The sequence below is a fragment of the Medicago sativa genome, chromosome 5 (genome assembly GCF_051527215.1).
Source record: "Medicago sativa cultivar Bolivia chromosome 5, Bolivia_mono, whole genome shotgun sequence".
Lineage (NCBI taxonomy): Eukaryota > Viridiplantae > Streptophyta > Magnoliopsida > Fabales > Fabaceae > Medicago > Medicago sativa.
Genome location: NC_140753.1, coordinates 68,775,245 through 68,801,087, shown reverse-complemented (window position 1 = coordinate 68,801,087; position 25,843 = coordinate 68,775,245). Strand labels below are relative to the sequence as shown.

General features: G+C 33.7%; 1 protein-coding gene and 1 pseudogene across 1 annotated transcript; both read right to left on the bottom strand.

Annotated features, from left to right (window-relative positions):
• Positions 1-2,355, bottom strand: part of LOC146924381 (sucrose transport protein SUC2-like) — a 75,387-nt pseudogene extending 73,032 nt beyond the window's left edge.
• Positions 2,356-10,222: 7,867 nt separating this feature from the next.
• On the bottom strand, positions 10,223-23,178 carry LOC146924380 (endoglucanase 11-like). The gene is made up of 5 exons (XM_085709416.1): positions 22,794-23,178; positions 22,488-22,701; positions 12,693-12,892; positions 12,090-12,344; positions 10,223-10,923 (listed from the first exon to the last, which is right to left on the bottom strand). Exons 1-5 carry the CDS (start codon positions 23,007-23,009, stop codon positions 10,255-10,257), a joined length of 1,554 nt encoding a protein of 517 aa, XP_085565542.1. The 5' UTR covers positions 23,010-23,178; the 3' UTR covers positions 10,223-10,254.
• Between the last annotated feature and the right edge of the window lie 2,665 nt (positions 23,179-25,843).

Genomic DNA, 25,843 nt, shown 5'->3' with positions numbered 1-25,843 from the left:
TGAGCTGTAATAGGACATTGGAGGAAAATATGATTGGAGGACTCAGCTATATATATATATATATATATATATATATATATATATATATATATATATATATTTGTGTGTGTGTGTGCGCGCGCTCCCGCGCACGTGTGCGTGCGTGTGTGTGTGAAGTCTTACAATAAGAAGGAAATTCAATTGTACTATCCTATAAATCTCATTTTTCTAAAAGTATTTTAATATTAACGGACATTCAAATTGCATATGAAACTTACCGTTGATATACATTTGACTTTTTAATTTTATTTTTTCCTTATGTATAAAATTTAGAGTAGTGATATTTTGACAACCATTTTGGTACAATCTTTGAGACAACTTTATTGTTCTCTCTTCTCATTGGTAAAAAACAATAGAGAGAGAAAAAGGAAGAGAGAAAATAAAAACATAATGTGAGTATGAGAGAGAAAGTTGTACAAAAGTTGTACCAAAATGGTTGTAAAAATATCATTTCTCAAAATTTAGCAAGTAAAAATAGTGAGTTAAAGGAGTTGTTTTTTTACCTTACCCGACCCCTGTTGTGCTTCATAGGTGTTTTATAGGTGTTTTATTTTTTGAACTTCTTATGTGGCTTCATTGTAGTTGCCTCTACTTCCTTGCTTATTGGTTTCACGGCTGATCTTGGCCATGCAATCGATGACGAAATGTATAAGAAACCAAAGACCCAAGATGTGGTTCTTTTGTGTTGGGATGTTGGATATTCCAAGCGGCAAACAACATGCTTCAAGCATCTTGCCGAGCGTTCATTGAGAGGACACTGGAATTTTTTGTTTAGAGGCGGCAACTTGCCTACATTTGTGATTGATGCTATCGCGGCAGTCATCAGTGCAGTACTTGCATTTGTCGTTCAGCCCACTCCGATAGCCTGATGCTGGACAACACTCCGATTGGAGGTGGTTTCCATCGACTACAACAACAACAATGCTCTCTTTATCCCTAAAAAAACAATGTGGTCTTTAGATTTTGGCTTTTTTGCAACTCTTATCCTTACCATCATGCTTTGCTTCTTAGAACTCTTCCCTGAGTGTTGAAACGCATCAGGCAAAATCAAAGGAGAAAACACCCAAAATCAAGCTTTCACTCCTTTGTGATCTATGCCTTGAAGAAAGAATACAATCCATGTCCCATTCTCACTCGGTTGAGATCACCGACGGCAAGGTCGCCGATTAAGGCCCGACACGATGATTGGACGGTGTTATTTGCTACATCAAACATTGAGAAGCCTAAGATGAAAATCAGAAGGGTATGTTGCTTTGGTTTCTTACAGAGGTTGTTACCTAAAGCATGACCAAGATCACCCGCATATCCAATGATCAAGACACTGATGACAACTCCAATGACATCACATGCAATGAATGGTCGGCGACGGCCAAAACTCAAACGGCTGTGATCGCTATAGTAGCTAACGAGTGGCTGGACCACCAATGCCCAATATCCGGCCGAAAATGCATATGTAGGCAATCCACTTGTGTGGGAGTCCAAGGCAGGGCTGGCCTAAGGGTAAGGCGACCCAAGCCCTCGCTTTAGGCTCCTGAATTTTGGATTTAGAATAAAGGTCTCACAATAGACAAAATTGTGTGTGTGTGCGCGCGTGCGTGCGTGTGTGTGTGTGTGTGTGTGTTTGCGCGTGCGTGCGGGCATATATGTCACACAACAAATGAATTATACAACTTGGTCGTGAAGCAAAGATGGTAGACGCGAACTTTATGATGCTTACAACATAGGTTCAACACATCCACTTTTATAATGCAATAATTTTTTTTTCATTTTAATTGTAATTTTTTTTTATAAAACCTATGAATTTATATTAATTACTCATTAAAAAAGCCTCATATTATAGTCCGTTTTAGGCCTGAAAATATGTTGGGCCGGTGCTGGTCCAAGGTATTGAATATAAGGGAATAGGAGGCAGAATTGGAGTGCCCACCCGAATTGGATACTGGCTGCGATAGAAGCAACAACGGTTATCTTGCGGTGAGTGGCGGGGAAATAAGTCTTCGGAGTGATAGTGAGGATGGTTAAATATTGATTTAGAGTGACACTGAGAGTGGCCAACCAATGATGAAGTGTGAGAGTGAGGGTGTTGAACCACAAGTTCAAGGTTTGGGTGAGGGCGGTGAATCACAAGTTCAAGGTTTGAGGGAGCGCGGTGATGGTTTGGGTGAGGACGGTGAACAACAGGTTCAAGGTTTGAGTGAGGGCAATGAACCACAAGTTCAAGGTTTGAGTGAGGGCAGTGAAACACAGGTTCAAGGTTTGAGTTAGGGTGGCGAAACACTGGTTAAATATGAGCATGAGAGCTGGGAAAACAGCCATTACTGTGTTGTTCAAGCCTTAAAATGTACTTCAAAGTCCAATCTGCCAAACTGGGGGAAATATTAATGTTATATATACGAGACATGACAAAAACAAAAGAAAAAGTTCTTAAATAGTTTACTCAAATCTCACATTGTCTAGAACCAAGATTTTGAATACATGGTATTGAGAAAGAGGTAAATTTGCATGTCACAATTGTGTGAACCCTAGATTTATTATTATAATAACTAAAGCTACGTTCAATATTAATTTTTTAGGAGAAAGCCATGTACACTATATTAACTTTTTTTTTTTTTTTACAAATCAAAATGATTACTATATATTATGAATAAAATTGAATCAAATGTGAAGTGGATATGGTAACAGAGAATGAGAAAACCGTTATTGTTTATATATTGATATTGTTTGCACTATTCTTTCTACTACATATAGACACACATCTAGATGTCCTCGTGAGCTTAGCTCAGTTGATTGGGACAATGCATAAAATATGCAAGGTCCGAGTTCAAACCCCGACCACTACCGATAAAAAGACACATCTAAATGTTAATAGTATATGTTCAGTCGATTTTTTGTCGGAAAAAATGTTCAGTTTATTTCTTTTCAGATGAAGCTAAAACTATCCCATAGATAACTCTAAACTTAATCACTTTTTTGGGCCCTATGGACCATTTTCAGTTGCAGCAATTGCAAAATAAACATATCAAATCAAAAAAGTTATTTAAAAAGATAGTCAATTGACGTTGAATCCCATACTTGACATGATGATAACATGTTTGTGACCACTTTTGGTTTTCTATCCATAATTTCTATGTAATTTATTTATCATGTATTGTTTAGAATCTAAAACACACAAATTATATTATGACAGGTTTTAATGAAGGAAAGTCAATTAATAAAAGTTCTGCAACTTTATCTCTACAATCAACACATGCTTCTTTGGAACTCTGGTTGTGTCGATAATCTTTTGAAAACTCGGGAAATCTGGTTTCAACCTATGTATGATACACGAGTATAAAGCTTTAGTTACTCAAATTTGAACAATTGTCTCATTCTAATCGATTGACTGTTTTCTGCCTACGAGTTTTATAGGAAATACAAGTATCATCAATGCCATTTGCCTTAATGAAAGCAACGTAAGTTTTTGTATCTCACAATACTATGTCATTATGCATAATATGTAGATAACTTTCAAACTGATTGAAACCATTATGACGTATAGAATTCACAAACATATAGTTTCAACAGTATGCATAAACTTTTCAAAAATAGTATATGAAAAGAAAAATTGAACTGATCCTACAAAGGCATAAACATTAACTATTTTTCACACAAGTTGAATTTTGCCTATATACCTCAACATTTTTAGAAGATCCTTGATCTGAGACTAATTTAAATGGACCTAACCTAAGGTTGAAAAATTTCATCAAATTCATTAGCAAATTAAACATAGGTAACCCAGCAGTCAGAATAAACAGTAACAAGGTACACATTAACTATTATGGGAAAAATATCATTTGTATTATTTAATCTAAAGCATGAATGAACTTAACAAACCAGAAAAGCAATGTACACATGAATTATTTGTTTGAAACTCACATTAATTGAGAACCATTTACTTGTGAAAGGATAACACTGAAACCATCTTCGCCAACCTTGAGTAAGCCCTGGAAAATATAATTACGTGTTATTTAGATCATGACCATGCCTTTCTTATCTTCTCCTAGGTTTATGTAATCCCTCTGTGTCAACGCGGAAATGTGGCGCGGCGCGGCCAACTCAATAATTGGCGCGGTGCAGGAGCGGGGCGCGTAGCGGGCGCTATTTCGGTAGTGCGGCCACTAATAAATTTAATGCTAGATACCATACTATTAAAAAAGAAATACTAAAATACCTTAAGGGTGTATTTGGGAAGAGGGTTTAGGAGGGGAGGGGAGGGCTCACTTTTATTTTTTAAATTACGAACAATGTAAAATGTCTTTTTAAGATAAATTAAGTGTTTTTGAAGTATTATATGATCATTTATCATATTGTTAATTCAAGTTTTTTAAAAATCATTTTATAATGTCTTTAAATTAAAAAAGGAATGTAAGCCCTCCCCTCCCTTCCCCTCCTAAACCCTCTTCCCAAACACACCCTAAGGCTTTGTTTGCGAGTTTGGAGGGGAGGGGAAAGGCTTTAAAGGGTGGAAAATGTGAGAGAAAATGGAGAAATCTTTCAATTTTTTTTAAAAGAGCAGTTTTATAGAGAATGATAAATTAATGCATATGATTACTATATTTTTAATTTTAAAAATAATATAACAACATAGATTAAATTTGAAGAATTCATATCAACCCTCCAAAACCCCCCAAAACCCTCCTCCAATACAATTTTTTAGTTCCCCCAAATGAGGAGGGTTTAATATTATGAAGAAAAGTTAACCCCCCAAAGTCCTCCCCTCCCATTTTCCTCTATTTCTTCCACTTACTCCTTCCTTTTTTCCCAAACCTTCCCCTCCCTTCCCCTCCAAACTCGCAAATAAAGCCTAAACATTACTCAAAATTTCATGAAGTATTCATAATATGAAATAAAAGGGATAGCAAAATCGAAAATGACTAATACCAATTATATACAGCTAGTACAAGTTATTGTTTTACTATTTATAGGTCCGCTTTGGCCGCTTTCAACTTTTGACACGCGCTGAGACGCGTCGACGTGACCTGGTGCGGTGGTCCTGGTTTTTCCGCTCCGCTCCGCTATAGCAGTCGGCACGGCCGCTATTGACAACAGAGTAATCCTTCCCAAAGATACAAAACTAAAGCTCACAAACCCCAAAAGCAAAACAAGAGCACAACCTACCTGAAGAGGCACATAAGTTTAACAAGTCCTCTGCAAACAAAAATCTAGGGAGTTTGTAATTCTAGTATGTTAAGGGATTGGGTGCCTGCTGCCTCGATATTTTGCTTTTTCTTTGTTGTTTGTGTTTACTTTTTTATTTTAAGGAGTATCCTTATTAGAGTATGGTTAGTTAGTCTCAAATATATCTAGCCAAACAAGGCCTTAAACTTGTAACTATATATATAAGTTCTCTACATAGATTTAGAAACTGAAGTTTGTACTAATGATCTGACAAACTGAACTTTATTTTATCATTTGCTATAAAACTACCTTATGTAACCTTATACATAAGCGCTTATCATGAGAAGTGTTAGCGCTATAAGCTCCAAATAAGCTACTTATCCAATAAGACCCTAACTCAGTAGTGCTCTAAACTTTGATGCAGCATAACAACAACTCACATGCTCCAAAGAGAAATTCAGAATTATATAACACCAATACAAGTTTCTAGGGTCCATAGGAATGAATTGAACTAGAACCAAAAGTGATTATTCATGGATTTCACTTAATATTTCATTTACACAAACACAATTTCAATGCAATTCAAATCCATTTGACTATAAGATAAGTTACAGGTGAAGGATTCGAAGAAAGTAACCTAGAAAATTAAATTGAGGTGAAAGTACAAAAATTAGAGTTCTTAATTTTGAGAACTCGCCAGATTGAGCATCAACGAGAATTTTGAGGTTCTCCCCGTGGTGATATAGATCAATCAAGGTAGGTTCTTCGCGTTGGTCCATTGAATGCATTCAAGCGTTGGTCCATATTTTCTACATGGTCCTGATTTGAATATAAACCAATTGCAATAGTCACATTCAGTAGTACGCTCGTCACCAATTTGGTATATATTAAACTTATGTGATTCGCCTTTCCATGTAAAGGTACATGAGAATTTTGTGCTGCCAAAAGGAATTTGTTTAGGACGAAAACTAAAACCAAAGTTACCACCATGATGAAGAAGATGATTTCCGAGATCATCATCTATATTATATATATAAAGAAAATTACCACACTTTTGGGTTGGAATTTTCTTTTCAAAAATACCCTTAATTTTAAATACAAATAACCAATTATAAAATAACATGTGGATTAATAATCAATGTCACTAATCCTCACCGTTAACTTTCTTTTACCACCGTTAACAACATATCAAACTCACAAAAAGTTTAAAAATTATATTTGCATTCTTTATGTCTCTTCTCATGAATTCAAATCGATCCAGAATTCATCATAGTACCCTCTGATCACATCTCATCACCTCTAAAAAATTAGAAAGTTCCAAGGCTTACGAACTTGATTAATACTTCTGAAGCACCATTGAATGGAGTATTTTTAAGGTCCACTTCATGAATTGAATATCTTTCTGTTTTATCCTTCGAGCAATTTACTTTCCGCCAACATTACAATTCAAGCTTTGTTTTTACTTTTTTTTTGTTAGAAGAATGAATGAATCAGAATTTGAGAAAATCAAAGTTGAACAATAATCACTTATGAAAAAAAATAATCCAAAGTTTATGTTTTTTCCTGCTTTATTTCTCACGAGTCTATGAGTTTTTTTTTTAAACAAAAATAATAGCCGATGAGGATTGGACTATAAATCCTCTAAAAAAATAATAGTAACAAACGTGAGCAAAAAATATTGTTAAAGATTGGACTTTAAATCCTCTAAAAAAAAGATTAGTAACAAACATGAGCAAAAAATAATGTTAAAGATTAGACTTTAAATCCTCTAATAAAAGATTAGTAACAAACGTGAGAAAAAACAAAGATTAGTAACAAACTAAGCAAAAAATAATGTTAAAAATTGGACTTTAAATCCTCTGATAAAAATATTAGTAACAAACGTGAGCAAAATATTATGATTCAAAATCTTTTAGAAAAAGATTTGTTAGCACTATATTAAATGGACTATAAATCATCTAAAAAAAGATTAGTAACAAACGTGAGCAAAAAATATTGTTAAAGATTGGACTTTAAATCCTCTAAAAAAATATTAGTAACAAACATGAGCAAAAAATAATGTTAAATATTAGACTTTAAATCCTCTAATAAAAGATTGGTAACAAACGTGAGCAAAAAAAAAAGATTAGTAACAAACATGAGAAAAAAATAATGTTAAAAATTGGACTTTAAATCTTCTGATAAAAATATTAATAATAAACGTGAGCAAAGTATTATGATTCAAAATCTTTTAGAAAAAGATTTGTTAGCACTATATTAAAAATATTAATAAGTAGGGTTCTCACAGTTCATAGTTCGTTCCCGCATTGTTTAGTTTTTCTCAACCTCTCTCCGCCCTCTGCATCATAATTCAGAATTAACCAATAAGTTTTTTTTTCTTTCATGTTACAACTAATCAAAGTTGATTAATTTTATGGACTATTTGACTTTGCTGGTTTATAAGTGATTATGATTCAAATTATTTACGATTAATTTTAAGAATTATTTGACTTTGCTGGTTTATAATTGCTTATACAAACTATGATAGTGTGCTTTTTTTTAATCTATAAGCACACCTTTGGGTTGGACTTTTCTTTCCAAAAATACCCTTAATTTTAAATACAAATAGTCAATTATAAAATAATACGTGGATTAGTAATCCATGTCACTAATCGTCACCGTTAACCCTCTTTTACCTCATTTAACCAAAGATCAAACTCACAAAAAAACTAGCACAAAACAACAACTCATGTTACTTTTTTATCAGCCGCTTTTATGTTGTAAATCTGTGTTGTTCCCCTCAATACAACCGACAAAGATTGTCAAGTATTTTCATATCCCTTCCACTAAAAATAGTATTCCATATTATTTTGTTGATATAAATTACTCATCCTTAGTCTTTGATCAATCGTAACAAACGTGAGTAAAAAATAATGGAAAAGATTGGACTTTAAATCCCCTAAAACAAAAGATTAGTAACAAACGTGAGCAAAAAATAATGTTATATATTAGAATTTAAATCCTCTAAAAAAATTAGTAACAAACGTGAGAAAAAAATATTGTTAAAGATTAGACTTTAAATCCTTTAAAAAAAGATTAGTAATAGACGTGAGCAAAAATTATTGTTGAAGATTGGACTATAAATAAATTCTCTAAAAAAAAGATTAGTAACAAACGTGAGCAGAAAATAATGTTAAAGATTGGACTTTAAATCCTCTAAAAAAATATTAGTAACAAACGTGAGAAAAAAATAATGTTAAAGATTGAACTTTAAATACTCTAAAAAAAATATTAGTAACAAACGTGAGCAAAAAATAATGTTAAAGATTGAACTTTAAATCCTTTGGAAAAAAATATTAGTGACAAACGTGAGCAAAATATTGTGTTAAAGATTGGACTTTAAATCCTCTAAAAAAATATTAGTAACAAATGTGAGCAAAAATTAATGTTAAAGGGCAGACCATTCTCAATGTCGGAATCTATCTTCCACGACATATGGTCAATTATATGTAGCTTTATCGAGAGGAGTTTCTCAAAATTCAACAAAAGTTCTCATTAATGAAGGAAAAATAGAAGGAGAAGATGGAGACTTTACGAAAAATGTAGTTTTTAAAGATATTATTTTATCGCAATCATAACAATGTTTCTTTTACATAAAATGTCATTTATACATTATGTTATGATGTTACTAATTACTATTAGAATAAACAATAAAATATCATTATTTTTTCTTTATTTTATATGCAGACAAACTAAAATATGTTGAGTTCATAAATAATTGTTATATAACTTGACAATATTTTGTTTATAAATCAATATATCAATAATTTCCATTAATATTTAAAAATTTAAAAAATTTAATCAAAATTATACAAACACACATAATAAAATAATCACATGCGTTAGCGCAGTAGAAAGAGCGGACAGACGGGCACGATAGTGCCCGTCTTTCTGCTAGTGATTATAATAGCAATGAAGAGATAAGTCTAAATAAATTGCCTTCTAAAGAATTGACAATATTCACATGAACTCCAACAATATTATCCACCGCTGAAAACACTAGCACACATAATAAGGTAACTTTTTGAATAAATGGAGACATTGCAACACTAGCACTTGCAAACCACTAATGCTCTCACAAAGAAAAAGAAGTGAAAAATGGAAGAAAAAGAAGTGAGGTATAAGTGTTGCAGGTCACAGAAAGAAGAGGAGCAGAAAGTGAAATGAAGCAGGAGCAGAAAAGAAAAGAAGATGAAGTGTGGATTGATTGCAGCAAAATAACTAGAATTCTGCTCTTTACCCCAACAAAAATTGCTCGCTCCCAACTGAAATTCCGAAATTGCCCCTGTGTGAGTTAAATCACACTAGTCATGTATTCTGCGTGACTTAAGTCACGCTAAGTCATTTATCAGCAAAACAGAAACACAGTTCCTTCATTTTTCCAACTTCTCAAAATACGAAATTTTCTCCTCCAAGTGCGATTTTCACCATTCTTACGTCATTCAAAGCCAATTTCTCCCACAATATCAAGTAAGTGATGATTATCCTACTTCATTGCATTTTTTTGTTTGAAAATTTTGAATTTTTTAAGAAATTTAACATTTTTAGGTTTTTTATAAATTTTGCTTGCATGTTAGTTTTTATAATTGTTAGTGATGAATTAAGTTAGGAATTGTATTTTAGATGTTGTTTAGAGTGAAATGTGGTAGTTTTAGGTATTTGAAATTGTTTGATTTTAAGTTGATTGAAAGTTGCACTCTAGGTATTTGAAAGTTGCACTCTAGCAAACTCAAGAAAGAAAGAAATTCAAAGGCTCAAATTAGAGTTGAGGTCAAAATTTGAAATGAATAAACATGGAGACGCTAAGAGAGTTCTAGGAATGTGCGTATTTATCTTTTATTTAATCCCAAAATTTATAATAACAAATCTCAATTTTTTCGAGACATAATAAAGAGCATCTTTGATTGTAAAAAATATCTATTGTACTACAAATACTCATAATCTAGAATGATAAAAAGGTTAATTTTCCTTACAAGACATATAATACTAGTATTAAATTTTCTTTTACTATATATTTATTTATTTAAAGGAAGCAACCAAAAGTGAATTACAATCATGTACCATTTTATTGTCTTCAATATGCAAGAACTTTGCAAAAAGAGCTACTAAAGGGGCAGTATTATATGTGCAAGCCTCAGTTTGTATAAAATTGTTCCTTTTATCTTCAAAATTGTCCTGCCAATCAGGACCACCAACCAAAGCTCCAACCAAAACATTAGGGTTAGGATCTTCCTTACTGTACCAATTATCATACCCTTGAGTACAACCAATAAACCCTTTATTCTCCTTATATGACATAATTGATGCTCCTCTATGATGGACCCTTTTAGGGTAACTAGGCCCATAGCCCACTAAGTAGCTCATGTTCATAGGGTTTGAGCCCAAAATGTAATCAACTTGTGATTTTGCAAAACTTAGAATTTCTTCATGGTCAACAATGCCTCCATGACATGTGAGTTTTTGATTGGTGTTTTTGAGATAGTCAGAGTAGATTGTTAGTAAAAATGATGCTGTTGAAACATGTTGCATGTTGTTCCATTGTCTAACATATAGTAATCCAGCTGGAGTTCTTTCCACATTGGTTCCATTGATGTTTTTGTTGAGACATGAACATATATAGTACTCTGCTTTTGACCTATATTGTTCAAGTATATCACTATGTTTCTTGTGTTTTGCTTGGTTTAAAAACTGCAAAAAATGGCATCTTAGTTAGATTGTAAATACTTTGCTACTCTCTAATACTAATAAGCAAGCATGTGAAGAACATGATGTTTTGACTTAGTTTTATTGATTCAACTCAATTTATTTCTTTAGATCAAATTACATGTTCTTTGGTTATCTTATTATTGGTGCAAAATATCCACTAACTTTGTCGATGACTAATCTTTATTGAAGAATTTGACCGATCACTTTTAATGATGTCTCTCCTTCCAACCATTTTTAAAAGAGCAGTGTTATATCTCTAGAAAAGAAGCATCACGATTTCTTTAAGAATAAAGAGTAGTCAATCACAATGCACTATTTGCCACAATACACGGAGATGTGGCTGAAAAATAGGATGTGAACAATAAACCATGCAATAAACACTTGTCAGCTATGTCGGGAAAATCTTGCTATGCCTATCTCTCGCTAGAAATAGCATTTTCCTTTTTAAAATTACATTTTATTGTTGAAATTTGATTTAAAAGTATATCATTCCATTTCCACATCCTCTTGTTTCTCCAACATTAGGCTCAACCATAAGCAACATCACTTTAATTATACACATGATGCAAAGCTAAAGCACCACCAGGCAGCAGCACGTGCATGCTCTTGTATACACTTTTAATAGTTTTTCATTTTATGATACCTAAAGATAATACACCTATATACTTTAATTCATGCATACTCCATGAATGACATTTTAAAAATAATGGAGTAAGATTTAACCTATCGTTTTCAAATTAGTAAAGCCAAATCTATATAAAGTTGAATAGAAATATGCCACTCCACATGGACCAAAGAAAATTTTGAGGGAAAAAAAGCTCACTCACACACTCACCAAGAACTTAACAGATAAGAGTATGGTTATAGATTACCTTCACAGATCTTAAGAATATTTCTAAAATAAGTGTGATTTTAACAAGATTTTCTTCAAAAATAAGTATATCATTTTACCTTTTTAATATAAGATTTTCTTCTCATCACTTAGTGTGTGTGATGGCTTGATGTCACTTCAATTACGGTTATGGTACGTTTGCAGTGATATCCAAATCAATATTATAGTTGCATCAATGATATCAAAGATTTTAATATGGTACAAACCATTTTTTTAAAACTTAGGATAAAATGGAAAGTAAATTAAGAAAGTTTACCTGAGAAGCAATGAGTTGGAGACCTGCATATTTGACATCCCAGCTGAACTCTGTTATGGACCAACCAGTGCCACCAAAGAGATTAGCATTGTTAATTACATAATCTAAATACTCTTCTTTGTCGGTGGCCTTATAAAGCCACGTGGCAGCCCATAACAACTCATCCATGTATCCACTCACCGACGCATAGTAACTTTTCACTACTCCAACACTTACATCATATTTTCCTCTATACTTGTCTCCAAACTCAAACAACTACACAAAAACAAAACATATATTGGTTTCAATAATTAATCAACTTTATTAGTACATAATTTTCAAAATCAAACATGCTTAATATTTTCAAACAAAAGGTGTTGCAACAATTATTAATTTTAGTACCTAGTCAAATCAAATTAAATTCGTACATTTACTAATAATGTAAGCGATATTGTCACTTCAATTTTGAGGCGTATTCAGAATCTAACATGTTTTAGAATCCAACATGTTTTAATGTTTGACGCCAACAAGATGTTGGTACATATAGTAACATAAGTTATTCTATTTTCTTAAATTACTATGGATGCCAACGTGTCGTGTCAGTATCGATTAGAGATTTAATACCTGTTGAGCATGGTGTAAAAGTAAATGAGAGTAATGTGGATTTGTTTTCTTAAACACAATGGAAGCAGCTGCCATAGCTGCTGCTGTCTCTCCAGCAAGATCTGAACCAGGATTGTTTTCATCTATCTTGAATGCTCTTCTTGATGTTGTCATGTCCTCTGGTCTTTGCCAACAATAATGATCAGTGTCACCATCACCAATGTCACGACCCAAAAACTAGAATCGTGACCGGCGCACAGACTTATACATTTTAGTCCGGCAAGCCTAACGAACACACTCGACAAATGACATAAATAATTTACAGATAACTATTTTCATCAAAATAATATTTACAAAAATTTGGACAGAGTATCCCCTGTATTTTTAACGTTTCCAAGATATAAATCCTGTCCATAAACCTGTTCCATCATTCAGAAGCTCAAAAAGACAATTTTTACATAAGTGTACAACTCAAAATAAGACCCTTTAAACTCCATGTAGCTGCAGATACAATGACTGAACATCTACATAAACAAAAGAGCCATCCAGCAAGGAGGCCTACCAAAAAGTGGAAATGATGGACTTCGGATCTACTTGCAGCTTCCTACTCAGCTGCTCGGGAATCTGAAAAAAAAAATAGAAAAGAAAGAGTAAGCCACAAGGACTTAGTGAGGAGACAACAACCACCACCGACTAGAAGGGAAACACACAAGGCACGATTATTTATATTTCTCAAAGTTTAATATTAATTTACAAATCTAGTAGCCGTATGAAATTCTTATAATCCGCAAACGTTTATACATAAAAATCCGCACGTTATAATTGTTTACTATCAAATGGGTATACCTCAATGAAAATCCAACATCGTAAAGACATAACATTACAAGCCTTTTAAAAAAATATGTATTGCCGAAAGTCTTAATAAAAACCTTTAAAGAAAATATTGAAAACTCCATTTAGTGAAAATAAGTAAAATGGATGAATCGAGAACTAGCTCCATCTCGTTGATAGCCCTCTCCTCCTAATGGTGGCCTTTCCATAGGGGCGGCTCCATCTAACGGATAGCTCTTTTCTCTCGACTCAAAACAAAATGTAAAAATATGTTCAATTAGGGAGTTTACCTCTCATTGATAGCCCTCTCCTCCTAATGGTGGCCATTCCATAGGGGCGGCTCCATCTAATGGGGTAACTTTACCTAATTGAATTCACGTACTAGGTGCACCTAGGTCGTCGCAATAATAATCATTTTTCTCAAAACATATAGCTTTAAAACCACAATTCGTAAAATATCAAGCTTGTGTCAAAGCACACAATCAAATTCCAATTTGTAATTCTTTGCTTATAAGTCATAGATAAAATCCAAATAGAGACCACAATAATGTCATTGACTTTAAACATGTATCAAGACGAGAAAAATATTCGAAGGGGGTGTTCCCCATTTTTATAAACACTTTAACATATAAAATCATAAAAATATCAATAATGACGGTAATGAAAATAAGTGATAATGATCGTCATCAACTCACAGTTAGGATGAATCCACTAAGTGTGCTCTCCAATCACCTCAGGAGAAGCATGTGAAGCGTCCGGCACCGTATCTGAGCATCAATAATATTTTCTCATAAATTAGATACTCAATCCAAGACTATAATAGTAGCACTAAATGACCATGAAATGCAAGTTGAGTATATATTTTAGTATTATCGATAACGTTTAAGCTTCAACTTGTTAATTTGTTCCAAACTTTTGTTTTAGACAGAACGTGAAACCAATGCATATTTTACAGGGAACAAATAGCAGAAGAACATGACTACATTGCTGAAATATTTATAACAACTCAAAGTAAATGAAAGTCCATATCATATTCATATGTTGAAATCCTATATACTCTACTCCCTAAAATTAATTTTCTAATCCAATAATCATGCTTAAATATAAACTAATTGGAAGGTAAGCTGATAAATATACCTCAAAGAACCTCAATGAGCAACCTTCACAAAATGGGTATTTCTTTTTCTTCTTAGAACCCTAACCCCAATCTCCAAAATCAAACCCAAATTAACTTGTAATGTGAAATTGCTTTCCTTAGGTGAATAATTTTTCCTTATGGGTGTTTGATTAGTGTATGGAATTGATTGATTTTAGAAAGAAAAGAAACAAAATGGAAAAAAAATGAGAACAGAGAGAGAGCGCTACGGGAGAAAAGAAGAAATGAGGGAAGTGTTATTTTTCTTTTTATGTGTGTCTAGTAACTTCTATATATAAAAATATTATTATTATTATTTTTTTTTTCCTCACGTGTGTGTGTGTTGTGTTATGATATATAAATATTATTATTATTTATTTATTTCTTTTCTTTTCTCAATGAAATGAAACGGTGCATTTCAATCTTCCCCCCTTAAGAAAATTCGTCCTCGAATTTTGATCGTGACACAAATACCACTAACCTGGATTTTCAAATAACTGTGGGTACTTTTCACGCATTACTTCTTCGGGTTCCCAAGTGGTTTCTTCGCTGGACGGTCCTTTCCAAAGAACCTTCACCGAAACAATATCTTTTGATCGTAAACGTCTCACTTCCTTATCTACTATAGCTACCGGATGTTCGGTGTATGATAAATTCTCATCTAATTGCACATCTTCATGATTAATTACGTGAGAAGGATCATAAAGGTATTTCCGAAGCATAGAAATATGAAAGACCGGATGAACTCCCGAAAGATCAGGTGGAAGTGCTAATCGATAAGCTACAGATCCGACTCTCTCCAAAATCTCAAACGGCCCAATGAACCTTGGAGTTAGTTTGCCCCTTTTTCCAAACCGCAAAACACCCTTCATTGGAGAAACGCGTAAAAATACATGCTCCCCCACTGCGAATTCTAAGGGACGTCGCCTCTTGTCAGAATAAGATTTTTGCCTACTCTGAGCAGTTACTAAGCGATCTCGAATCAACTTAACCTTGTCAATGGCATCTTGAATCAACTCGGGACCTACTAACTTAGTTTCTCCAACTTCAAACCATCCTATAGGAGACCTACATCGCCTACCATACAATGCCTCAAAAGGTGCCATTTGGATACTTGATTGGTAACTGTTGTTGTATGCAAATTCCATCATAGGCAAATATCGATCCCAACTTCCTCCAAAATCAAGAACACAAGCACGGAGCATATCCTCTAGAATTTGAATAGTTCTCTCAGATTGACCATCAGTTTGAGGATGAAAAGCTGTACTAAGATTCAAACGAGTTCCCAATGCAGCTTGAAAAGACTTCCAGAACTGAGCAGTAAATTGAGCCCCACGGTCAGAGATAATAGAAATTGGTACACCATGCAAAGAAACAATTTCCTCTAAATAAATTTTAGCATACTGAGAAGCAGTATAGGTAGTCTTCACAGGTAAGAAATGTGCAGACTTTGTCAAGCGGTCTATAATCACCCATACAGAATCATAACCCTTCTGAGTTCGTGGTAAACCCGTAACCAAATCCATAGCAACGCCTTCCCACTTCCATTCAGGTATTTCAATAGGTTGCAGTAAACCTGCAGGCTTCTGGTGTTCAGCCTTCACTTGCTGGCACACTAAACATTTAGAGACAAAATCCGCTACATCTCTCTTCATTCCTTCCCACCAATAAAATTCTCGTAAATCTTGATACATCTTATTAGAACCCGGATGAATAGTATAAGAAGAATAATGAGCCTCCTGTAAGATTTTTCTTCTTGAATCACCAACATTTGGAACACAAATTCGAGACTTCAACCACAAAATACCATCAGAATCAACTGAGAAATTTGAAATTTTACCCTTTCGCACATCATCCACCATCTTCATCAAATTTGAATCTTGACTTTGAGCCTGTTTGATATCATCAATTAAGGTAGAACAGATTTTCATGTGGGCTAACAATGTCCTTGAATGACCAATCTCAAATTGAACTCCACTTTCAACAATTTCTTGAAATTCTTTAACTATAGGCCTCTTAATTGTGGTCAAATGAGCAAGACTACCCATGGATTTCCTACTTAAAGCATCTGCAACAACATTAGCTTTACCAGGGTGATATAAGATCGTGCAGTCATAATCTTTCAAAAGCTCCACCCATCTTCTCTGTCTTAAATTCAAATCTCGTTGCTCAAAAATATACTTAAGACTCTTGTGATCGGTGTAAATCTCACAAGTCTCTCCATATAGATAATGCCTCCAAATTTTAAGAGCAAAAATCACTGCTGCCATCTCTAAATCATGTGTAGGATAATTCTGCTCATGCCTTTTAAGTTGTCTAGATGCATAGGCGATAACTTTACCATGCTGCATAAGAACACAACCAAGACCAACTCTAGAAGCATCACAGTAAACAACAAAACCTCCACCACTCGTTGGTAATGCCAAAATAGGTGCTGAAATCAAACATTCCTTTAACCTTTGAAAGCTTTCTTCACATGCATCGGTCCATTTAAACTCAACTTTCTTTTGGGTCAATCTAGTTAATGGAAACGCAAGTTTGGAGAAATCCTTCACAAAACGACGATAATAGCCAGCTAGACCAAGAAAACTTCGAATCTCCTTCACTGAAGTGGGTCTAGGCCAATTCTGCACTGCCTCAACCTTGCTTGGGTCAACACTTATTCCATTCTTTGATACAATATGTCCTAGAAACGCCACACTCTCCAGCCAAAATTCGCATTTAGAGAATTTGGCGTACAACTGTTTCTCCCTTAAAGTTTGTAAAACCAATCTCAGATGTTGCTCGTGCTCCTCTTTACTCTTGGAATAAATAAGGATGTCATCAATAAAAACAATCACAAATCGATCCAAGAATGGTTTAAATACACGATTCATCAAATCCATAAAAGCAGCTGGAGCATTTGTAAGTCCAAAAGACATAACAAGAAATTCATAATGCCCATAACGTGTGCGAAAAGCTGTTTTTGATATATCCTCATTCTTAATCTTCAATTGGTGATACCCAGATCGTAAGTCAATCTTAGAAAAACATTGGGCACCTTGAAGTTGATCAAACAACTCATCAATCCGAGGTAAAGGATATTTATTCTTTATTGTTACCTTGTTCAATTGTCTGTAATCTACACATAATCGCATAGATCCATCTTTCTTCTTTACAAACAATACTGGTGCACCCCATGGAGAAGTACTAGGACGAATAAAACCCTTGTCAAGAAGATCTTGTAGCTGCTCCCTTAACTCTTTTAGTTCTGCTGGGGCCATTCGGTAAGGAGGTATAGATATGGGCTGAGTGCCAGGAATTAAGTCTATAGAGAACTCTATTTCCCTATCAGGTGGTAATCCCGGAAGTTCTTCTGGGAAAACATCTGCAAACTCACACACTATGGGAACATTTTCTAATTTTTCTTCACCCGCTTGGATATTCCTAATCAATGCTAAGTACCCTTGACAACCTCTTCTTAGCAGTTTGTTAGCTCTCAATGATGAGATTAAATTGATTGGTACCCAATCGCGTTCTCCTTGAAATGAGAAGGTTGCTTCCCCGGGTGGTTCAAATTTCACTACTTTATTACGACAGTCTACGGTAGCATGATGTAAAGACAACCAATCCATACCCAGAATCACATCAAAATCTACCATATTAAGGACTACTAGATCAGCGGGTAATACTTTGCCCTCAATAGATACTTCACAAGAAAAATATACAGATTTTGTTAGCACATTATTACCAACCGGTGTAGTCACAACTAAGGTCTCATCTAGAAAAGATGAACTTTTACCAAGTCGAGGAGCAAAGCATGGTGATACAAAAGAATATGTAGCGCCAGGGTCAAACAAAACACGGGCATCTTGAGAACAAACAGAAAGTGTACCTGTAACCACTGCATTAGATGCCTGAGCATCTTGACGGGTCAAAGCAAAAACTCGAGCATGACCTCTCCCTGCTTGTGACTGACCTTTACCTCCAGGTCCTCTACCTTCATGTTGAGATGCTCCTGAACCCCGAGCAAAAGAATTTCCCCCTTGTCTGACAGGTGCAGCAGGGGTATGAGAAGATGCTAATGCTGCAGGTGCTGATGCATGACTAGATGATGGTTGTGTTGTAGGTACGGGACAATTCTTCTTAATGTGACCCTTTTGACCACATTGAAAGCACTCTCTGTCATCATTAAAACAAGTTCCAGAATGAAATCTACCACAAACAGAACAAGCTCTAGTCGTACCACTAGAATGCCTATGAGGAAAAGTAGATCCTGTTGACCCCCGGTGACCCGACCTATGACTTTGCACTGTACCAGATGATTGTGCACTAAAACCACCCTTATGTGATACTGATTTTTGCTGCCCCTGATAACCAAACATAGATCCACCCCCACGATTAGAATAATTACTGCGAGATCCTTCCACTCGTTGTTTCTTGCGAGAATCTTGTCTACTACTTCCTTTATCCTTCTGTCGTTGTTCAACCTGAAGTGCTAAACTCAAAACATCCGCAAAAGTCTTACAATTAGAACCGACAACTGATCTGAATATGTATTCCCTTAACCCTCTGATGAACTTCTTGATACGCATCTCTTCTGTGATATGATAGGGAGCATGCCTAGAAAGCTGTGTAAAACGGGCACTATACTCTGAAACCGACATTCCTTCTGTTTGCTCGAATATCTCAAACTCATGAGCTAATTGATCTCTAACACTTTCAGGAAGAAAACGAGCCATGAATAATTCAGAGAATTCTTTCCATGCCATGGGAGGTGATCCCATTTGTCTTCCATGTGTCACTGTTTCAAACCAGTCATGTGCCACACCTTCCAACTGATAAGAGGTCAATTCCACTGCCCTTACATCTGAACATCCCAATGCTCTCCATAACCTTTCTAATCCATCGATGAATCGTTGTGGGTCTTCACTCACACTAGATCCGGAGAAAGTAGGTGGTTTAAGTTTCAAAAATTCTGCTAAAGTAACCTGAATCCCACTTGTTGGAGCTGCCATCACTTGATTAACTTGTCTAACTTCTTGCTGAGCGTCAACATTTTCATGTATTTGGTCTCTTTGTTGCTGCCCAGCAACCATTCCAACAAGTTGTTGCACAACCTGTTGTAGACCTTGTAAATTTACATTTTCCACAGGTTGATTTCCACGACTTCTTCTAGGAACCTCAACATTGAATAACCCTTCAACAGGGGCATGTCTATCTGCATTAACTCCACGTCCTCTAACGTTAACCCCACGTCCACCTCGACCACGACCCCGACCTCTTTGACGAGTGCCTTGAGGAGGTGCGTTTGACTCATCAACAACTTCCCTTCTAGTACCGTTCCTAGTCCGGGGTGGCATCCTCACCTAATAAGATAACATTCATTAGGAAGAGAAGCAGACAACGAGGAAAGTGACACCAATCAAGGACCACATGGATCAAAGACACAAATTCAGTCAACAAATGAGACTATCATAGAGTTCTAATAGCTTTTTGCGAGTAAATGGTGCCGCGGTTCACAATTTACTAGCAAAAATTTATTATCACTCTATGTCTGCAGCTACTTGGACCTAAAACCGGAGCTCTGATACCAACTTTGTCACGACCCAAAAACTAGAATCGTGACCGGCGCACAGACTTATACATTTTAGTCCGGCAAGCCTAACGAACACACTCGACAAATGACATAAATAATTTACAGATAACTATTTTCATCAAAATAATATTTACAAAAATTTGGACAGAGTATCCCCTGTATTTTTAACGTTTCCAAGATATAAATCCTGTCCATAAACCTGTTCCATCATTCAGAAGCTCAAAAAGACAATTTTTACATAAGTGTACAACTCAAAATAAGACCCTCTAAACTCCATGTAGCTGCAGATACAATGACTGAACATCTACATAAACAAAAGAGCCATCCAGCAAGGAGGCCTACCAAAAAGTGGAAATGATGGACTTCGGATCTACTTGCAGCTTCCTACTCAGCTGCTCGGGAATCTGAAAAAAAAAATAGAAAAGAAAGAGTAAGCCACAAGGACTTAGTGAGGAGACAACAACCACCACCGACTAGAAGGGAAACACACAAGGCACGATTATTTATATTTCTCAAAGTTTAATATTAATTTACAAATCTAGTAGCCGTATGAAATTCTTATAATCCGCAAACGTTTATACATAAAAATCCGCACGTTATAATTGTTTACTATCAAATGGGTATACCTCAATGAAAATCCAACATCGTAAAGACATAACATTACAAGCCTTTTAAAAAAATATGTATTGCCGAAAGTCTTAATAAAAACCTTTAAAGAAAATATTGAAAACTCCATTTAGTGAAAATAAGTAAAATGGATGAATCGAGAACTAGCTCCATCTCGTTGATAGCCCTCTCCTCCTAATGGTGGCCTTTCCATAGGGGCGGCTCCATCTAACGGATAGCTCTTTTCTCTCGACTCAAAACAAAATGTAAAAATATGTTCAATTAGGGAGTTTACCTCTCATTGATAGCCCTCTCCTCCTAATGGTGGCCATTCCATAGGGGCGGCTCCATCTAATGGGGTAACTTTACCTAATTGAATTCACGTACTAGGTGCACCTAGGTCGTCGCAATAATAATCATTTTTCTCAAAACATATAGCTTTAAAACCACAATTCGTAAAATATCAAGCTTGTGTCAAAGCACACAATCAAATTCCAATTTGTAATTCTTTGCTTATAAGTCATAGATAAAATCCAAATAGAGACCACAATAATGTCATTGACTTTAAACATGTATCAAGACGAGAAAAATATTCGAAGGGGGTGTTCCCCATTTTTATAAACACTTTAACATATAAAATCATAAAAATATCAATAATGACGGTAATGAAAATAAGTGATAATGATCGTCATCAACTCACAGTTAGGATGAATCCACTAAGTGTGCTCTCCAATCACCTCAGGAGAAGCATGTGAAGCGTCCGGCACCGTATCTGAGCATCAATAATATTTTCTCATAAATTAGATACTCAATCCAAGACTATAATAGTAGCACTAAATGACCATGAAATGCAAGTTGAGTATATATTTTAGTATTATCGATAACGTTTAAGCTTCAACTTGTTAATTTGTTCCAAACTTTTGTTTTAGACAGAACGTGAAACCAATGCATATTTTACAGGGAACAAATAGCAGAAGAACATGACTACATTGCTGAAATATTTATAACAACTCAAAGTAAATGAAAGTCCATATCATATTCATATGTTGAAATCCTATATACTCTACTCCCTAAAATTAATTTTCTAATCCAATAATCATGCTTAAATATAAACTAATTGGAAGGTAAGCTGATAAATATACCTCAAAGAACCTCAATGAGCAACCTTCACAAAATGGGTATTTCTTTTTCTTCTTAGAACCCTAACCCCAATCTCCAAAATCAAACCCAAATTAACTTGTAATGTGAAATTGCTTTCCTTAGGTGAATAATTTTTCCTTATGGGTGTTTGATTAGTGTATGGAATTGATTGATTTTAGAAAGAAAAGAAACAAAATGGAAAAAAAATGAGAACAGAGAGAGAGCGCTACGGGAGAAAAGAAGAAATGAGGGAAGTGTTATTTTTCTTTTTATGTGTGTCTAGTAACTTCTATATATAAAAATATTATTATTATTATTTTTTTTTTTCCTCACGTGTGTGTGTGTTGTGTTATGATATATAAATATTATTATTATTTATTTATTTCTTTTCTTTTCTCAATGAAATGAAACGGTGCATTTCAACCAACCTAAGACAATTCAATTAAAATCTTAATTAATCAACTTCATAATCAATGTAACAAAATTAAAGAAGTGGAATTGATTAATTGGATTCATAATTGAATTACCTCTGCCCACAAAACATTTGGACTAGAATGAGCTTTGATGAAATAATCAGTGCCCCATTTAATTGCTTCCATTGTGTGTTGTAATTCACCAGCACCTTCAATTTCTTCTATATATTCTATAGCACCCCATGAAAGCATTGTCACAGTAAATGCCATTGGTAAACCAAATTTTACATGATCACCTGCATCATAATACCCTCCTACCAAATCCACCTACACAAAAACATGTACATATAAAAAAAAAATTAACTTAAATTTAAATAAAAAAAAATGAAAAACCATTAGATATATTTATTTGAGCTAACCCCTTGTTCAAGACCATCAATGAGGGCAGAATGATCACGCCAAGCGACGCGTTGATTGTAAGGTAATCTTCCTGAACGCTGTGCTTCAAAATAAAGGAGGCTTTTTGAGAGGGCATCACCATAATCAAAAGCTTGAATGTTAGTCGTAAGAATGGTGAAGATGAAAAGGAAAAGACAACAATGTTGCATGAGAAAATGGTGTTTCTTTTTCTCCATTGTTTCCCACTTCAACTCCTAAACAAACTTTTTAGGAGTGAATGAAGGGAATAGGAATAAAAGAAGTGAAGGCTTGTAACACTACACTAGACAACTACATGTAACAACAAGTGGTTTGAAATGTGTTTTAAAGGTTGAGAAGTGTGTACAAATAGGCTTGAATTCCTTTTGGTAAAGAGTCCCACACAATGAGAATGTGAAACTCTCTCAATCACTTTCATATTCATTGTTATTGTTAGTTTATTTTTAATACAAGTCTCGATAAATTATATGTTTGACTTTATAAATAGTAGCAATTAAAGTCAAACGTATTTCATGATGTGACATAGTATAAAATATATTTACAATAATATATATCGGTGAATTCTCAATAAAGAGTTGTACTTTCTCCGCCCAAAATATAAGTAAAAATAGGTCAACATAAGTTAATGTATGTGGTACAAATTTTAAACTAAATACATTAACTCAGTTTTTTTAAAGAAAATACATTAATTTTTGTTGACTAATTTTTCTTACATTTTATAATGGAGGGAGTATTATTTTGCATTCAATTATATTATATTTTATATATTTATGTATTAAAATATAAACAAAAATTAACTAATCTATTCACATTTATTGTTATTATTCCAAAAATACATTTATATTAACTAGATTATTTACCCGGCGTTGCTCGGGGTTGCATATATAATATTTCTCTTTAGGTTGTATTATAATATTTATTCAAAATTTATATATCTTATAGATAATAAGAAAAACTATTACTTATTATAACCCACAATTTATCAAATAAACTACTAACATCTATCTAAAATATAAAATTAATATACTTTAGTTGAGTAAGTTGTAATAATAATCAAGAAATGTGTTTAGAATAAATAAAGAGGGAACATGTAAGTAAAAAAATTATTTCCCCAAATATAATATTGATTAAAATAAATAACCAAATAATTATTTAAAATTTTCTCAATCAATTTACGATTTAAAAAGTAAATTATTATTTATTAAAAAAATTGGTTACAAAAAGTTTAGTTGAGCTCCGAATGCTCACCAGGGTTATGGATACATAAAGAAAAAAAAGAGGAAAATATTAGGGTTTTATTGAGGTAGCATGGATAATCACAAACTAATGATGCAAATTTAGATCCAAAATTTTAGGGTTGAGGATTAACGTTTAATGATGCAAATTTAGAGCCAAAATTTTAGGATTGAGTTGTTGCAAACCTAATAAGGGATTAGTGGAGGGAAAAAATTGGGTTAAGTTGTTGCAGACTTAACAAAATTAATAAATAAGGATTATTTAATATTGTGATAAGATAATTATAATTCTTAAAGATGGATTTGTAAATATTTTTCATTGATTTTTTTTTTAGTAAATGCACGAAAGTGTCTTTCTTAACACATGTGCAAATAAATATATTTTTCACGTATAATTTGCATCAAATTTTTTTTATAAAAAAAAAAAAGAGAGCAGAGGAGCATGTCTCTCTCTCTCTCTCTCTATATATATATATATATACACACCAAATAAAGGGAAAAAACCTGCTCTGTTTCATTGCAGCTATTCACTCTTTTTATTACATGATGCGTTTTTAGTTTTGACTTAGTATGAGATAGCTCTTGACTGAATAATGTTAATGGTCCAAGCTGTCAGATTTTTTTTTTTAATTGTTTTAGGGATATTGTTATGGAAGTGCTCTAAACACATGTAGCCTTTAATTGTTTAATTAAAGAATACTATTAATTACTTTATAGAAGGCTTAAAAAAAATATTGACGAAGTGAAAAACATCACCAAAAAATTAGAGTTTTTTTTTTAACAAAACATCAATTAAATATGAATTTTAATGTTTTTGTCAATTAAAAGTTTAGTTTTATTTCATGTTTTATTAAAAAGTTCTAATTTTATTAGAAAGATTGTTATAATATTTTTCACATTTTTGCAAAATTTTATATAAAAAAAATATAAAGACTAAACATGAATTGACTTAAAAGTATGAATTAAAATGGTTACAGAAATTTTTTGCGAAGCTAAAAGTCGAAGGAATTTGAAAAAAAAAACTAGAACGAAAGTTTAATATATTTATGCGGACAAAAAATTATATTTAACCCAAAAATAATTCATATTTTCATAAAAAAATATCATTTAAAGGTCGTACCCCGAAGACAGTCGTCAGTAGTAGTCTCTAGTCGTATTTACTGTTATTATCATTTTCCTAATAATTTGAAAAGAAAAAAAAAATCATTTTCCTAATAAAGAGCACGGGTCATTGTCACAAGTCAATATTTAAGGGGAATTAGTCACTTTAGTCCCTGAATAGGAAATGAGTCATCAATTTAGTCCCTGAATGCAGATAAATTGCAAAATAGTCCCTGAATGTAGACTCTTTTAGTCAATTTAGTCCCTGAATGCAGACTCTGTTAGTCAATTTAGTTTCTGAATGTAGACTCCGTTAGTCACTTTAGTCCCTGAAATTGACCAACAAAGTCTACATTCAGGGACTGTTTTGCAATTTCTCTGCATTCAGGGACTAAAGTGACTACTCATTTCCTATTAAGGGACTAAAGTGACTAATTCCCCCAATATTTAATGAAGGATGATTTTGTTTATTAAATTGGTCAACCGGAATAACACTAGTTAAGGAAATACTGCTGCAACTTTAAAAAGAAAATACTCCTTACAAAAAGGATTGAAGGAAGTATCATTTACTTTATATTTCTAAAATTCTAATACAACTATCGTTCAATTTATATTTCAAATGAAATTCTATTTTTAATATTTTCTCTAAAAGTCACTATTTTTTATTAATGGGTGAAATAGACTCATTTTTAAAG

Excerpts from the sequence above, each read along its gene's own strand:
- LOC146924380 (XM_085709416.1), bottom strand. The coding sequence starts at position 23,009 with ATGGAGAAAAAGAAACACCATTTTCTCATGCAACATTGTTGTCTTTTC. Across the intron at positions 22,702-22,793 it reads TTGATGGTCTTGAACAAGGG|GTGGATTTGGTAGGAGGGTA; the intron begins GTTAGCTCAAAT and ends GTTTTTGTGTAG. Across the intron at positions 12,893-22,487 it reads AAATGTTTTGTGGGCAGAGG|TTGGTGATGGTGACACTGAT; the intron begins TAATTCAATTAT and ends TGGGTCGTGACA.